General features: G+C 36.0%; 1 protein-coding gene across 14 annotated transcripts in view; it reads right to left on the reverse strand.

The window, feature by feature from the left end:
• The window catches only part of LOC115253829 (transient receptor potential cation channel subfamily A member 1), a 105,054-nt gene that overhangs the window by 78,446 nt on the left and 10,897 nt on the right, over positions 1–15,711 (reverse strand). Inside the window, exons 1-3 of one of the 14 annotated variants that reach the window (XM_062852779.1) lie at positions 13,551–13,976; positions 10,545–10,645; positions 10,190–10,412 (exon numbers count right to left, since the gene is read on the reverse strand). The exons of 3 other annotated variants lie outside the window; for them this stretch is intronic. In XM_062852779.1, coding sequence (XP_062708763.1) covers positions 10,190–10,357 — 168 coding nt within the window. In that variant the 5' untranslated portion in view covers positions 10,358–10,412; positions 10,545–10,645; positions 13,551–13,976. Of the gene's footprint in view, positions 1–10,189; positions 10,760–13,550; positions 13,977–15,711 lie in introns of those variants that run through there. 10 more of the 14 variants (XM_062852780.1, XM_062852782.1, XM_062852778.1 and 7 more) reach the window with 10 other exon arrangements.

Genomic DNA, 15,711 nt, shown 5'->3' on the forward strand with positions numbered 1-15,711 from the left:
CTACGACTTTATATTCAGCTCATTTGTTTACAAAGGCGTTTTCTAAAACCGCTTCCTGAACAGTTTGATGGAATCTTTCTATTCTAAAAATACATTGTTTTCATTAGACAGTCTATATAGACTAGATCAATTTCTCTTCGTCGACTCTCTCTCTTTTATTGCTAATAACTTGATGAAAACAAACTAAATTGTCATTCTTCTTGTTCCTATAGCCAAATGTAGCTTTCCATCATGGTTTTTAACCAAACAATTTTTTGAAAACTCAATACACATTCTGTAATAACATAGAGAGGATCGATGAAGAGAAATCGACGATGTCAGTTAGGCCCTAAAAATCATTGTTCGAAATGTTTAGTGATCCTGATTTATCTGACGTCGGGAAAAACTGGCTTCTCAGATTAATGTTTTGAGAGCAAGCACTTGAACAGATATTAACGAAGAGAGAGCTTTCTTCGCCAATCGGCCGCCTTAGTGTGTATTGTACCAGTGGATACATAAATTTCGGAAAGATTCTGATCCGACTGGGGCTCTCATAGTCTTGCTGGAGACCTGCACTATCACCGTTTCGGCTCTATGGGCTAGAAAGCGTTTATGCATATAAATGCCTCATCTACCCTAATGTTTGACATTTTTGATAATCTATTGATTACGCAGCTTCACCTGATTACTTAATTTAACTCCAAGTATCAATTGAAGAAGATATAGAATACCAGGTTTATTAGTACTATTTGTAATGAAATTCCGCACATTTCTTTTTATAGTAAAATTTACTTACAAGTTGGAGAAGAAAAAAGTATGCGATAAAAAACCACAAATACCGTTATATCTTGTTAACTTATGTCCAATTGTGTTGAAGTTTTGGCAATTTGAAATAATGTAGAAATGTTTGACTACCATTGGAAAATTTTCTGCAAATATTAGGATAAATCGGTTTTTTTTCGCTTGTTGCATATTTGATTCATAACCAGATTTCATCTCTTTTTCCTAAATGTAGTTATTTTTCAGACTACACAAGCCATTAAGAGTTTCAATTGGAACTAGTAAAGTAATCGGTCATAATATTTCTAGTGAATAAGCGATAAACAATTTTTAAAATGGAAGCCCAAAATTTCCAAAATCACATTTTATTGTATCGAAAATATTTGCGTCAATACTGAACCGATTTTGATGAAATTTTTAGGGCATTAACTACACATAACATGCTATTCCTGGTTAAAAAATCAGCTGTTTTTGTGAACGCAATCAAAAGATATACATTATTTTGAGTGTCTCATTTTTTCCGAGTCCAGTCATAATATTTATAAAAAATTATTTCTGTCTGTCAGTCAGTCTGACCGTTATGGATTCGAAAATTAGTGGACGGATCGGTGTGAAAGTTTGTATGTGAGTATTTTCGTGGCTGGGGGAGGTTTTTAGCTTGGTGCGGTCTCTGGAACGGGGGGCGACCATACAAAGGATTTTGGGACCATACAAAGGATTTTGAGGAGTCATGTGAGTTGTTTGCGAGACATTTCGCTAGTGTGTTTTCGAGCAATACTACTTCGCAGCAGGAAGCGGCAGAGGTTGCTTCTGAGCTTCCGTGTGACGTTATTAATTTGGATGCATTCGTAGTTACACCAGAGCTAGTTATTAATGCGGCACGGAAATTAAAAAGCTCGTTTTCTCCTGGACCGGATGGTGTTCCTTCAGTCGTCCTTCGCCGTTGCATCCATGTTTTGGCTGAGCCATTGAGCGTTATTTTTAATCGATCGTTTGAGCAGGCGAAGTTTCCTAATTTATGGAAGCAATCATTTATGTGCCCAATTTTCAAAAATGGTGACCGACGTAATGTTGCAAACTACCGTGGAATAACAAGTTTATCCGCATCTTCAAAGATTTTTGAGATAATCGTCAGTGGAGCTATGTTAGATCGTGCAAAGAATTATATTTCCTTTGACCAGCATGGTTTCATGCCAGGAAGATCCGTGACATCAAACTTGTTGAATTTCACTTCCAAATGCTTAGCTTCCATGGGAGCCAAAGCACAAGTGGATGTTGTATATACAGATTTGAAAGCCGCATTTGATAAAATTGATCACCAGATCCTCCTCCATAAACTTTCTCGACTTGGGTTTTCCTTGAGACTGGTTACATGGCTGAGTTCATACCTTACAGAACGAGTTCTACATGTGAGGCTTAACAACATTATTTCGTCACCCTTCTCAAACAAATCAGGAGTTCCACAAGGAAGTAATTTAGGGCCATTATTGTTTGTTTTGTTTTTTAATGACGTCTCGTTGCTTTTTGATGACGGTTGTAAGCTAGTTTATGCTGATGACTTCAAACTGTTTCTTGAGGTGCGATCTGTTGATGATTGTTTGCGTCTGCAAAATCGACTTCAACTGTTTGTTGATTGGTGCCATAGAAATAAATTAGTCATTGTGGTAACCGATAAAATCTGGAGAAAAGGACCGTACGTCCATTCGCCTAGAAAGTCGTTCACAGAATCCCTAAATCTCCTCGCTGTGCGACTCATGCAGTGAATATTCCCATCGGAATCAGAAGCACCAACACTCACACAGAACGGTGCGTATACGTGATGTCCATTCGTTTCCTCTCACGTTTTCTCTCAACTACTCTATGCCATCAAATGCAAGAATTCAGATATTGCACGCATACATTGACACGTTTGTTCTGATCCCGCCTTTTCGTAATTCGAAAGCAAAAGCTTTGCTTTATATCCGAAAAGCTCAAAAGCAAGGCGTGACACTTCATATGCACTTTCAAAATATTTGAATCAATGTGTGGCATTTGTGTACACTCTCAAAACATTTCAATAATTTTTTAAATTATTTTCCTTTCATACATCATATACACTACATTCTTTTCCTTCTCTACTCTGATAACACATAAACTATCATTCATAAATGCATTCATTTGAAAAAAAAACACAGACTTGAAACGAATTTAAACTGAATCTAATCTAAATCAAACATAAGTCAAACCCAAACAAAATCCAAATTCAATCCAAATGCACCTCAATCCAATCCTATTACAATCAATACCAAGCGCCAAAATTGAAATTTAATCAAATCCGAATCCTACGCAAGTATAATCAATATGCATTCCGAGTCCAACTTAATACAATACAATAAAATGCAAATCCAAATTGAATCTAAATCAAGGACAAATCCACCTTAATCCAGTCCAAACCCAATACAATCCACAACTTCGATTTAAACCCATTCCAATCAGAACTAAATGCAAATACAACCAAAATCAAATCCAAATCCATTGATTGATTAATTTGTCTTTATTTAAGAGACTTTTAGCCCTTGGCTGGTTCGTCGCAGTCCAAATTCATTCCGAATCCAATCTAAATCCAAATCCAATCAAAATCAAATCCAATTTGAATATAATCAAAGCCAAAGTCCGTATTTAATCCGAATCCATTGCAGTCCAATACAAATCTACACCCAATTCTATTTTTTTCTTCAATGGATCATTCACAGCCTACCCACCATCGCAAAGTTATGATGGGCCTACTGGAACTCCGTCTTTTTTTTTTGTTTCTTCGAAGGGATCATTCACAGCCTACCCGCCACCGCGAGGTCATGGCGGGCCTACTGGAACTCCGTCTTTTTTTTTATTTTCATTTTGTCGTTCTTTGCTTCATTCTAATATGATCCTTTTTTCAGTTGAGATACTTCTCGTTTTGTTTTCGTTAACCTTATTGCATTCATGGATGTTGCAAGCGTCCATAAGAAAATGCTAAAAGTCAAACGAAAACTGCAACCACAATCTCCTATTTTTCCAATTTGGTAACGCCTCACACGCGGTTCTAGACACTGAACTACTCAAGTCACTCCTACCGACTATGCCATTGTGGTAACCGATAAAATCTGGAGAAAAGGACCGTACGTCCATTCGCCTAGAAAGTCGTTCACAGAATCCCTAAATCTCCTCGCTGTGCGACTCATGCAGTGAATATTCCCATCGGAATCAGAAGCACCAACACTCACACAGAACGGTGCGTATACGTGATGTCCATTCGTTTCCTCTCACGTTTTCTCTCAACTACTCTATGCCATCAAATGCAAGAATTCAGATATTGCACGCATACATTGACACGTTTGTTCTGATCCCGCCTTTTCGTAATTCGAAAGCAAAAGCTTTGCTTTATATCCGAAAAGCTCAAAAGCAAGGCGTGACACTTCATATGCACTTTCAAAATATTTGAATCAATGTGTGGCATTTGTGTACACTCTCAAAACATTTCAATAATTTTTTAAATTATTTTCCTTTCATACATCATATACACTACAGTCATCAGCGTAGCAAAGTGTCACGTAATCTCGTTTAATCGCCTCGATAGTCCAGTTTTGTTTGGCTATAATATCAATGGAACTATTCTGACAAGAACTGCTGAAATTTGTGATTTGGGCGTCCAACTAGATGCAAAACTAGCGTTCGATTGCCAACGATCCATGATTGTTTCAAAAGCCACGCAACGTTTAGGCTTTATTCTCAAAATTGCCAAAGATTTTAACGACCCACATTGTCTCAAGACGTTATATTGCTCGCTTGTACGTCCAATTCTTGAAAATGCCTCTATTGTATGGTTTCCGCATGAGGTTTCATGGTGTTTGCGGATAGAAAGAGTTCAGAAACGTTTTGTACGAATGGCGTTGCGAAGTTTGCCATGGCGAGATCCAGTTAACCTACCGCCATATCCGGCGAGATGCCAATTGCTTGGTTTGGACACACTAGAACGTCGGCGAAAAATTCAGCAGGCTGTGTTTATCGCAAAACTTATTAATGGGGAAATAGATTCTCCAGAGCTGCGAGCGATGATCAACTTCCGGATTCCTAGTAGAGAGCTGCGATACTCAACCCTGCTTGTGCACAGATTCCACAGAACCTTGTATGGCTACAATGAGCCCATCGCCGCATGTATTCGGACATTTAGCATTGTGGAAGATCTGTTCGAGTTTGACGAGCCGTCCAATCGTTTTGCAAACAGAATTCGACGATCTGGTTTACTTTAATATTATATTGGTTGTGTACTGTAAGTACTGTAACGTGACAAGTGTTGTTTATGTTTAAGATTAAGTTAAGTAAATGTGTGTTTTATGTATTTTAACAGTTTATGTAGACCTTAAGGTCCGATGAACTTAAGGTTCAACTCACAATTTATAAGTATTGGTGAAAGCGCCTACTGACTTTACAGAGAGTAAACAAACACTCCTGCACGCGGATGTGCAGATGAGGCAGGTTCGTTAGTGCATTTCATTTGTCTCTTTCCCATCTTCAACTTGTTTATCACGCTGTGCATATGACGCAAGAAATATGCACGCATAGGCAATGGGAGAATAAAAGAAACAGCAAACCAAGAAAAGCCACACCATGTATGTGCACTACATGGAAGTAAATACCGCGCCGGTTGGAAAGTGAAAAACGATTTTGTGCAGTTTTCGCGATTGTGTGGCTATCGCCGCGGACTTTTTCGTGATGTAGTGAATATTATTCCATTTGTGAAGCCGGTGAAACATTTTACACTTCGATTATGGAAGCAATTACGTTTCGAGAGGCAATTAAAAAGTGAGACTGTTCCCGGTAAGATAGTGCTAGTGAAATGGTGCGAGCTGGTGTGCGTTGGGGTGGAATTTGGAAAAGATAGCGCACAATTTATAAATTAGCAGTTTTGCAGTGAAATATTGTGAAAATGTTGTGTTTCTTGGTTTCAATGAAAAGGTAAGTGTCCTGGGCAAGCGTTGAAGCAAATTTTAAAATAACTCGATATCAGATAGTGGTGAAAATTCGAGCATTTCTTCATCTTCAATTGAAAACTCACACATGTGAGAAAATTAAGCAAGCATGTGTTAGAAAAACCAAACTGATTTCCCCCTTAAATAAATAATAAATAAATAAATAAATAAATAAATGACTTTTCGGGGAACGTCCCTATGTAGCTATACGTGAAAAACATAGTAGGCAGGCAGTATGACGTTAGCCGGGACAGCTAGTAAACTAATAAGATTGCTTCAATGACTTAATAAGAACACTCCAATAATGCGTTACATCCAAGGTTACATCATTGCGACTATGCTATAAGATGCTCTAATGCCGATTGTTTATCAGAAACCTGAAGCAATGGTATGGATATATCACCCAGATATTTACAAACCAAGCTTTGTTGAATAGCGTAGCTTCTAGAAAAAGCCTCAAATCTGAACCTAAAATTGATAGATGATTGAATTTAACAGAAAAAAAAACTAGTAAAACTCATATAGAAATTAAAAAGAATACATACTTAAGAAATGTATGCGCACATTAAATATGAAGACATTCGCAAACTTAAAATTCTCAAAATATAACACAATCATCTCTAGCTTATTAGGCTAAAAATTCTACCAGATAGATCAGGACTAAGGTGGCTCACACTTATATGAGAAACAAAAAATTTCGAAAAATGCCTAGTCTTACCTCCTAAATCAGTTGTTTTGGACTCCCAGAAGCTACGTTTAATTTTTTTTGCACAGCCGTCAGATCACTTCGCGGTCTTCGACAAAGTTCTTTGGCATATAGTCACCTACAATAATACCAAAGGGTTTATTTATTGAACGCTTACAGCGCCACCTAGCAGCAAAATTCGAAAATTTCTGCACACATTTGGCCAAGTTTTCCCATACAAACTTCAAGCGTTTTGAGCGGCTCCTTAGGCTCAACCGATTTTGCTCAAATTTTGAACGTAGCTTCTGGGAGTCCAAAACAACTGATTTAGGAGGTAAGACTTGGCATTTTCGAAATTTTTGTTTTTCATATAACTGTGGGCCACCCTAATCAGGACTATAGTGGAGCTGGTGTGATGGTGAAAGTGCATACCCTTTTCGCCGAGGGCCTGGGATCAAATAACACTTCCAAAAGACTTGCATAATGTGAGTTCTACCTTCGGGTCTTTCGATTCCAGACTGTGGGTCCCGAAATCAACTAACCTAGGACTAAACATATTGTTACAACAGTTAAAAAAAAAATCAGATATGCATTTGAACTTCATCTAAATTTTTGCCATTTTCAATTCACTCCTGAAGGTATTTGAAGAAATTCGTCAAAAAATATCGGTTTGAATCCCTACGATTACATACTTTCCACATGAAATACTTTAAGAATTTCGCTATGAACTCCTACATCGATGTCTTCACCTGAACATATTTAAGAAATTTAACAACTAAAATTATTTAGGATTCCTCTTATATTTCTTTACAGTTTTTTTCAATTCATCCAAATATCGCCAAAGTACTCTTTCCAGTGTTTGCAAAATTTAAGAGCTCTATGAAAAACTAAAGGATGAACATAAAATTATACGGAATTTATTATCAGCAAAAATAAGAGTTCAACCGTGTACGCTTCGTCATACAGATTTGATGGTAAAACTCTTTCAAGAGTTCCACTGAAAATTTCCTGGAAAAGTGTTTCTCCAGAAACTTTTCCATGTACCAAACTTTCTACCGAATTTGTCTTTTACGATTTCTTCTGGTATTTTCATTATTTTTTCTAGGAACATATTTTGGAAGAGCTTCCAAGTTTTATTAGAACTTTTTCTAGTGTATTCCACACCCTATATCATCCTATCCAAATATTCACCATTTCTCTGCTAATAACTCCTGTGGAGAATCTTAAATGAAGACAGGAACTAAACTCGTGTTATTTGCATTTGATTCAATCAGAAAATATAACCAAAATATAAAGTATGGTCCCGCATACCGCAAATGTTGAAAGCATACCTATTGAGCAAGGTAGGTCCAAGATAAGCAGTACATTCGAGATTTTTTCTATGTCTTTATTATAGAACCTGTGAGTTGGACATTTACACTATGAACTTGTTTTCGATTTTATTTACATTTCGCGGAATTCCGTTTAAATTCGTCAAATTATATATTTTGAAGGCGAAATTTTTGAAATTTGACGAAACGAAACGAAATTTAAAATCATAAATTTCGCCTAGTTGAATTCCGTGGAATTCCGCGGAATTTCGTTTCGAGGTGTATTTGGCGAAATTATTCGGTATACCGCATACCCTTAGCAAGCACTAGAATAGAATAGAACAGTATATCCAAACATATAGAAATAGTTATTTCAAATCGTTTTTTAAGGCTTTTGAAAATATTTACAGTTGATTTCCGATGCATTCATTATGCCCTTCATCCTTTTTCTGAATTAGATGATTTAGGTTTTGAATGCTTCCGTTCTTCTGGTTATCTCGCAAGCTCACTCCTAACAAACACACAAAAAAAATAAAGAAGTGCTTTACAGTTTTGTATGACCATTTTACTTATTTAGAGACATACGACTCTAAAGTTCACAACTCTACAGATTATTACGCTATATTGATAGCGGAAAACCATAAAATAAATCTTTAAACCCGGCGATTGCATTGTATTTCATTGTACTGACCCAACGATTTTCGACAAACCAAAAACATTACGCACTCACGTTCTTAGGTATTTGAAGGAAAATTAATGCACAAGAAGTATGAAAATTACCAGGAGTGTTGTATATGTGACCACCAACAGTTCTATATTACATGGATGGTAGTCAACAAATGACGTATTTAGGAACTCTTTGCTAGAACACGTAAAAGCCAACAAATTTGGTATGTATTTTCATAGTTTGGTATGAAGAGAGATAATTTTGATTGAGATACAATGTTCACATTCAAATGATTATTTTGCAATTTGCATTTTTTTTTTGAAAAGTGAAATTCTGCCTGTTTCGATAATTTTAAAAGAAAAAATTGTGAGAAAATTCATAGCGGAAGTAGGATGCTTTGCTGAAATAAGGACTGTATGACTGTATCGTTAATTATGAGTACACCTTTGAGGCTCTGTATTAAAAAGACTATGCCTTATTTTGACAACTGCTATGTGTCTATGTGTTACTAACGTTGTAAACAAACGATAACCTTCATTAAAATTCAAAGTTTTTCCTCAAGTGGAACAATGCGAGGATTTACGGAGGAGAAGCGAAAATCGATTGTGACCAGGCACTGCAATGAAAAATGATCATCGCTAAGAAAATTAGCTAAAAATGAATGTGTTAGGGTTTTTGTTGTCCAAAATGCTATCAAACGATTCGGTATGCATAACACACTGAAAAACTTACCCGGACGCGGCAAAAAAACAGGTGCGTCCAAGTCAAATTTGGACAGCAAAATTTGCAAAATCGTTGAAGAAAATAGGAGGTATCCATTAGAGATTACGCAAAAAAGTGCGGAACGACTGTTGGTATGGTTCAACGTGCCAAGGAGCGTAATTCCCTTAAGACCTACCCAAAACAGAAATGTCCAAAACGCAGTCAAATTCTAGCGGATTATATGAAAACTCGGGCTTGGAAACTGTACGACGATGCTTTGAGCAAAAATTGCATGTGCATAATCATGGATAATGAAACGTATGTCAAATTGAACTACAAGGCACTTCCAGGGGCACAGTTTTTCACTGTGAAGTGTGGCACGGATGTCGAAGTAGGAGAAATCGATTTTTTGCGAAAAAAATGGGAAAATGTGTTTGTTTGGCAAGCAATTTGACAATGTGGTATGAAATCGTCACCTTTCTTGAACTTCTCAAGTATGAACGTCGAAATATACCGGACGGAATGTCCCCAAAAACTTATTCTGACACTTTCAGAAAGCACAAAGGTCCTACATCACTTTGGCCGGATTTGGCATCCTGCCACTATGCGCGTGACACCTTTGACAGGTATGAAGAAAACAATGGTCAATTTGTGGAAAGGGCAATGAATCCTCTAAATCGCCCACAAATAAGGCCCGTTGAGAAATAGTTAACTTTGATGAAAGGGAAACTATGGATAAAGGATAGAGGAGCAGAGGACGTCACAAAATTCAAGAAAAACTGGGTCAGCGTAAGCAAAACCATCGTCGGAACGGTTGTCCAAAACCTTATGAAGAACACCAAGAAGAAAGTTCGAGAAGTGGCAAGAACCACGAAAAATTAAATATACAATCATGGCATGGTCAATAAACAATGTAATTGAATTTAATTTATAAAATAAATACAACATTTCCAAATACAGCCGTTTTCAGGTGTACTCATAATTAACGATACAGTCCTTAGGATTCAAAACCTTTGGAAGCGTGTATGTGAAAAGTCATTATTTCAGTTAATTGAATTGTTCTGCCACCAAAACTTACCTGCAAAATCAGCGTCGGGTTCACGCGCGAACTCGGGTGCAACCGTAGAACTCGCGTCCAGTTGGCCGGTATCTTGAGCGGAGTTGTAATCGAGAGCGTGTTCCCTCGGCAGCTGTTTCGTAGCATTTGACTGAATGATTGTCGGCTGTACATCACAATTGATAACATTAGTAGTCAGGGTAGGGTGTGTAGATTTGGGCTATTCCGGCCACGGGGAATTCTGCTAATGATGGGAGATTTCTTCAAGCCACTACAGTTAACGGGGATAATAACGGAGTGCAGTTGGAAAAGGGGACGTCAACTGAATGCTTTGAACTTTCCATGCTTATTGAATAATCTTCTATATGGAGCATACCTGCGGTTGGTAGTGGTACTATGCAACACTATTAAGAGCGGTGTGGTTGTGTCACTAATGAATGCAAGTCAATTAAGTTTCAGTCGCTGAAGCAGTTCATACTGAAAGAGAATTCTATTTCTTCACTTCTATCAATATCGATACCAGGTAGAAAACAAGACTTTCTTGACGATTGAATTGCGTTGTTAACAGAGAATTATTTGATCGTTGATTTTCTAGGTTATGCATGAAAAGAGGATTTACAGGGGATACTAAGAATAACTGGGACAGGTAAAATTTTCACTTTTCAAAAAAAATGTTCAACTAGCTGTAACTTATAGAAAAATGCATCAAATATTCTCAAATTTTCATTGTAGGTTAATCAACTAGTTGTGTATCAGTGGTCGAAATCGGGGGAAAAGATCGGGCTATTCTACACGAAATAAGAAAGATGATAGAAAATGGTATAATTATCCGATAGCCAATTTAGTTCTGTTATATCTCCGGATTCAGTGAACCGAATGCAATGTAATTTTGATCATTTATGACTAATATAATGTAGAACTTTGAAAAACATTTGACTTAATTTGAAATTGTTTATAAGAAAAAAAGTTATAGCGATTTCATTTATTCTATGTTTTTTAGTAAATCTATCTATTTTTCATATGCATCCCATTACCTTTTCAATTTTGTTGCTTTCCTTTGAAACATAAATATATTCAAGTCAATAAGAGGAAATTTAAATGAACTATAATTACTATCTCGAACTTTGAAACGATGATGAAGTTTTGGATAAATTGGTGTTATATTAGAAAAATAAACTAATCGTTATAATTTTTCTTCGAGTAAAGAATTTTAATTTCAGTCAGAAGTTTTTAATAGCTAATTATGATCAAAATTTCATTGCATTCGGTTAGTTGAATCCTGAGGATTGCGGACTGAAATTTGACAGCAGCCAGGCTGCTGCCAAAACTAAAAAATGATCAGAGTGTGCCTGGATACAAATTCGGTTTGCTTAGTCACGCTAAAGCAAACCAAACGTTAAATGACACACAAACTTTGCCATCAGACACAAACATGTTTTTCTAACGTTTATCTCTATGAAAATTATGTGTTAAACATGCCCAAATTTGCAAATTATTCTTCAAGCTCATATAGGACCAACCGAGCTAAATATATACGTTTGATTGTAACTTTTGATATTATTCATCTGTTTAAACTTTGTGTGAAGTAGTTTATGCGTGCACTTTGAAATAAATCTCCATAGAGATAAGCAACTCAACAACGGGGAGCACTGGAAGAAAACGTACGTGCTCAAATTGAATGACCAAAATAACTGAGTCCACACACCTCAGGTTGAATCCGGAGATATAACCGCTCAAAGTTGGCTATCGTATAAATATAGCTTTTTCTAGAATCTTTCTAACTTCGTGTAGCATAGCCCCATCTTCTAGAATCTAGAATCTTCCAAATTTAAACCACTGATGCACAACTTGTTGATGGACGAACAGTAAAAATTTGAGAATATTTGATGCCCTTTTCGAAAAGTTACAGCTAGTCGAAGATTTTTTGAAAAGTGAAAATTTTACCTGTCCCAGTTATTTTGAGTATCCCCTGTATTTGGTTCTCCAAGAATTGTGTACCTTTTTGACATAATGATTTTGATATTTGAAGCTTTAAGAATAAGATATTTTTGTGAACTTTAAACAGATAACTGCCTAACCTAACTGACATCGCTTTGAGTGTTACAAAATTTCTACGATGATTGTGTAAATTTTCTTCAAGACCCTATTTTCTTAGATTTATTGTATTATTTTAAACTATCGTAAAAATAATCTTAAAAAGTTCCTAAAACCTAAAATCTGAAGATTTCATTGATATACACAGCTCAAATCGACAAAATGATCACTTACACCCCTTCGCATGTGGGCTTCTCAATAAGACTCATATTTTTTATTTCATCATTAGGGAGTGATGGTCCAAAACATCAAGATTTGCACAATTCTTAAAATGTGCAAACAGAAAAAAATCTCTTCTTCATATTGATGAAACGGTACGGTATGGTAAAACGAGCCGAGTTCACTAAGATGCAATAAATAAGTAAAAACATCTTTTTTTTTTGTTTTCATAGTCTCATAGGTCTCAATTGCTTGTTTGGTCTTTTTTTATGTGTTATTCAAAATATTTGACATATCAGCAAAATTTGATGTGAATTCAACAAGGCATGTTATTACCATGTTTTTTTTTTTTTTTGAAAACCATATTTATTTATATCTAAGTTTTCCACACTGAAACCTCTGTATATTCGATAGTATTTGAGGTTTCAGAATTTATCTTGGATCAGAATAAAAATTTAATTATAGTGTATATTTCTAAGTTCCAGTAATGGAGAGTTTCTCCACGAAAATCTGCAGTAAGTTTTCCACCATTTTCTCCGATATGTCTGCCCGAAATATGTCTGCCACTTATTATGCAGGATATTCAAATTTGTAATTTCATGTACTTACAATCAACATTATGTTTCATAAACACAGTTGCTGAGTTTAGTGAAACTCAGTTATTGAACCGTATTTATTTACAAAATCTGGTTGGAAAAGTATATTCTACAGATTTTCTTTAGACTCTCAAAAGAAAATCATCATCCATTAATTAAAGTATAGTGTATTTTCACTTGCAAATATGAAATTATGCAATTTACAAGCTTTTCTTTTTTAGTTGAGATTAAAGCCATTGCGACCATTACTTTGATCTATTGTGGTAACGCTTTTCTTAAGAATGGACAAGTTCTTCCAGAATCTTTCTTTAAAGTTACGTGAATATTATTTCAATTTTGAACGAAATACCAAACAGAAATAAAATCCAATTAGAAATACATCAATTAGTCCAATTTTTTGATTTTCCCTTATCATCATGCCAAACTGAAATACACATTTCCTAGAGATGCCTGCACGCGCTCGTAATTCGTTGGATATGACGTTTTAATATTAATCTGTCCAAGTCTTCAAATGAAACTTTTGTTTTACACACTTCACGCTTCGCTCCTTTATAATAACTGCTACACTGTCAGCACTGTAAGTCACGCTTTTATCCTTTTACTGTTGAAATGAAATCACTGTCACAAAACGTCCATCAACCGAAAATCGCTGCAGCAATAATCCAAGCGCACCAACAACGGACAGGACTTTTCAGTTTTCCAGCAAGTCGAAACACACTAAGTCCAAGTAAGAAGCACAGTTTCCTTTCAGAATAGTTGCATTAACACTGTAGAGGAGGGAACAATGAGGGAAGGTAATCCAAAGAAGGATGGTGGTTAGCCACTAGCGAGGACTATTCCATTTCGAGAGGTTAAAATCGCGTCGCGTACCGAGATAAACTGAAGATCTGCGATCCTGGCACGGTTGTTTTATAGCTTCCCGTTTTGGGGATATCCTGTGCGGTAGTGATGATTTCTCACATCGTCCTGTGTCGATGGGTGGTGATGGGAGCCGGTGCCAGTGCGAATGCAGCCGAAAGGACACGCTCGTTCTCGATGTTACGAACAACGGTACGATTCGGTCAGTGAGTGCAGATTTATTGGGAACAGTTTTGCTTAACAATAGAAGTTTCAGTTAAAGTTACAAGATTTTGAAAATTCTTAATCAAGATTTCAATTAAAACTTGTTGAATACTGTTATTTGAAGGTGCCGAGTCATTGAATTTTAGCTTAGATATCATCTATTTTTCACAGCACAGCAAGAAGTAGTCAACGAAAAAGTAGCGTGATTAAAACGAATAAATGGAAACATCAACAGTAAAACGTTATTTTCATAGCCTATCAACTTACAAATAATACAGCATTTTAAATCGAGTGAGTTCGATGTGTTTATATCCTAATTCGTATACTTCTCGTTTCACGACTTTCTTGAGCTTCGGCACAGTGTTGTGTGACACCAATTTTGCAGCATTTTGTTAAATACGCCTGAGGCTTTGCTTAAAAGGCGCTGCTATTCGTTTCTTGAAGATATCTTTTAACCAAGGTTCAGTTCAATTCGTTTCGATTGGATGGAATGTTGTGATTTTCGGATCATCGAATCCGTCTAAACCTAAAGGGTGATACGGTCAAAATTTGATCACACAATTTGTTTCATAACTTTAGACTGCGTAGTGCGTACATCAAAACAGCTGATTTTTGGATCAGTAATGGTACATTATATGTAGCTTGTACCATAAAATTTTCATCAAAATCGGTCTAGAATTTGCGGAGATATTGTTGAACTCTGAGATCTGCAATTTTAAAATTTTGTGCAAAGAGGATTCACAAATAAGAACACATTTTTACTGGTTTATTTATAGAGTCATAGATACTTAACCGATTTCAATGAATTTTTTTCTGTATGTGAAGTATGCAAATCAAAATGTTGTGTAAAAATTTCATTCAATTTGATCCAGCCATTACAAAGTTATATTTGCTTAAGTGGCACCCGGTCAGTTTTGTTCATATTCAAACTGCTACAACTTTGAAAGTATTCATATAAAATGGCTCAAAATTTTACTAAGAACATATTTTCATAATAGTGTTATACTGTAAAATTTTGATAAAAATCGTAGCAGTATTGGTAGTTCTATAATCAAAATTGTGCTTTACTGACCTTATATTTCCGAAAAATTACTATGGCGCGCCTTTGTACAAAATTTAAAAAGGTAGGTCGATAGTTTTATCTATATATCAACCAATACTTAATCAATTTTGATGAAAATTTTATGGTATAAGCTACATATAATGTAGCATTACTGTTTCAAAAATCAGCTGTTTTGGTGTACGCAGTCTGAAGTTATGAAAAAAATTGTGTGACCAAATTTTGACCGATCACCAATAAAACCTTGTGAATTTAGCACTTAACCGGACAATATTTATATTAGTAAAAATGTAACAAATGTGAGCTAGTTGGAAGATGTCAAGTCCGAATGTCCGAATGGAAGGCAACGGAGGTTTATTCAGACATTCTTGAACATAAATATTACCGTTTATGGTGCCAGTCATGATAAAAATGCCACTTTAGAGACCACATCCACACTCCGCCTGCCGTACAAGATACTTTCTTCGGGAATTTCGATAATGTTCAGAAATATTTTCTCTTTTCGACAATGTATGAAACTCCAGTGGTGATTTTGCGATATTCAACGTCTCAACAATATTGATGTGCGTCAT

Source organism: Aedes albopictus, chromosome 2, assembly GCF_035046485.1.
Source record: "Aedes albopictus strain Foshan chromosome 2, AalbF5, whole genome shotgun sequence".
In the NCBI taxonomy this organism is placed as follows: domain Eukaryota; kingdom Metazoa; phylum Arthropoda; class Insecta; order Diptera; family Culicidae; genus Aedes; species Aedes albopictus.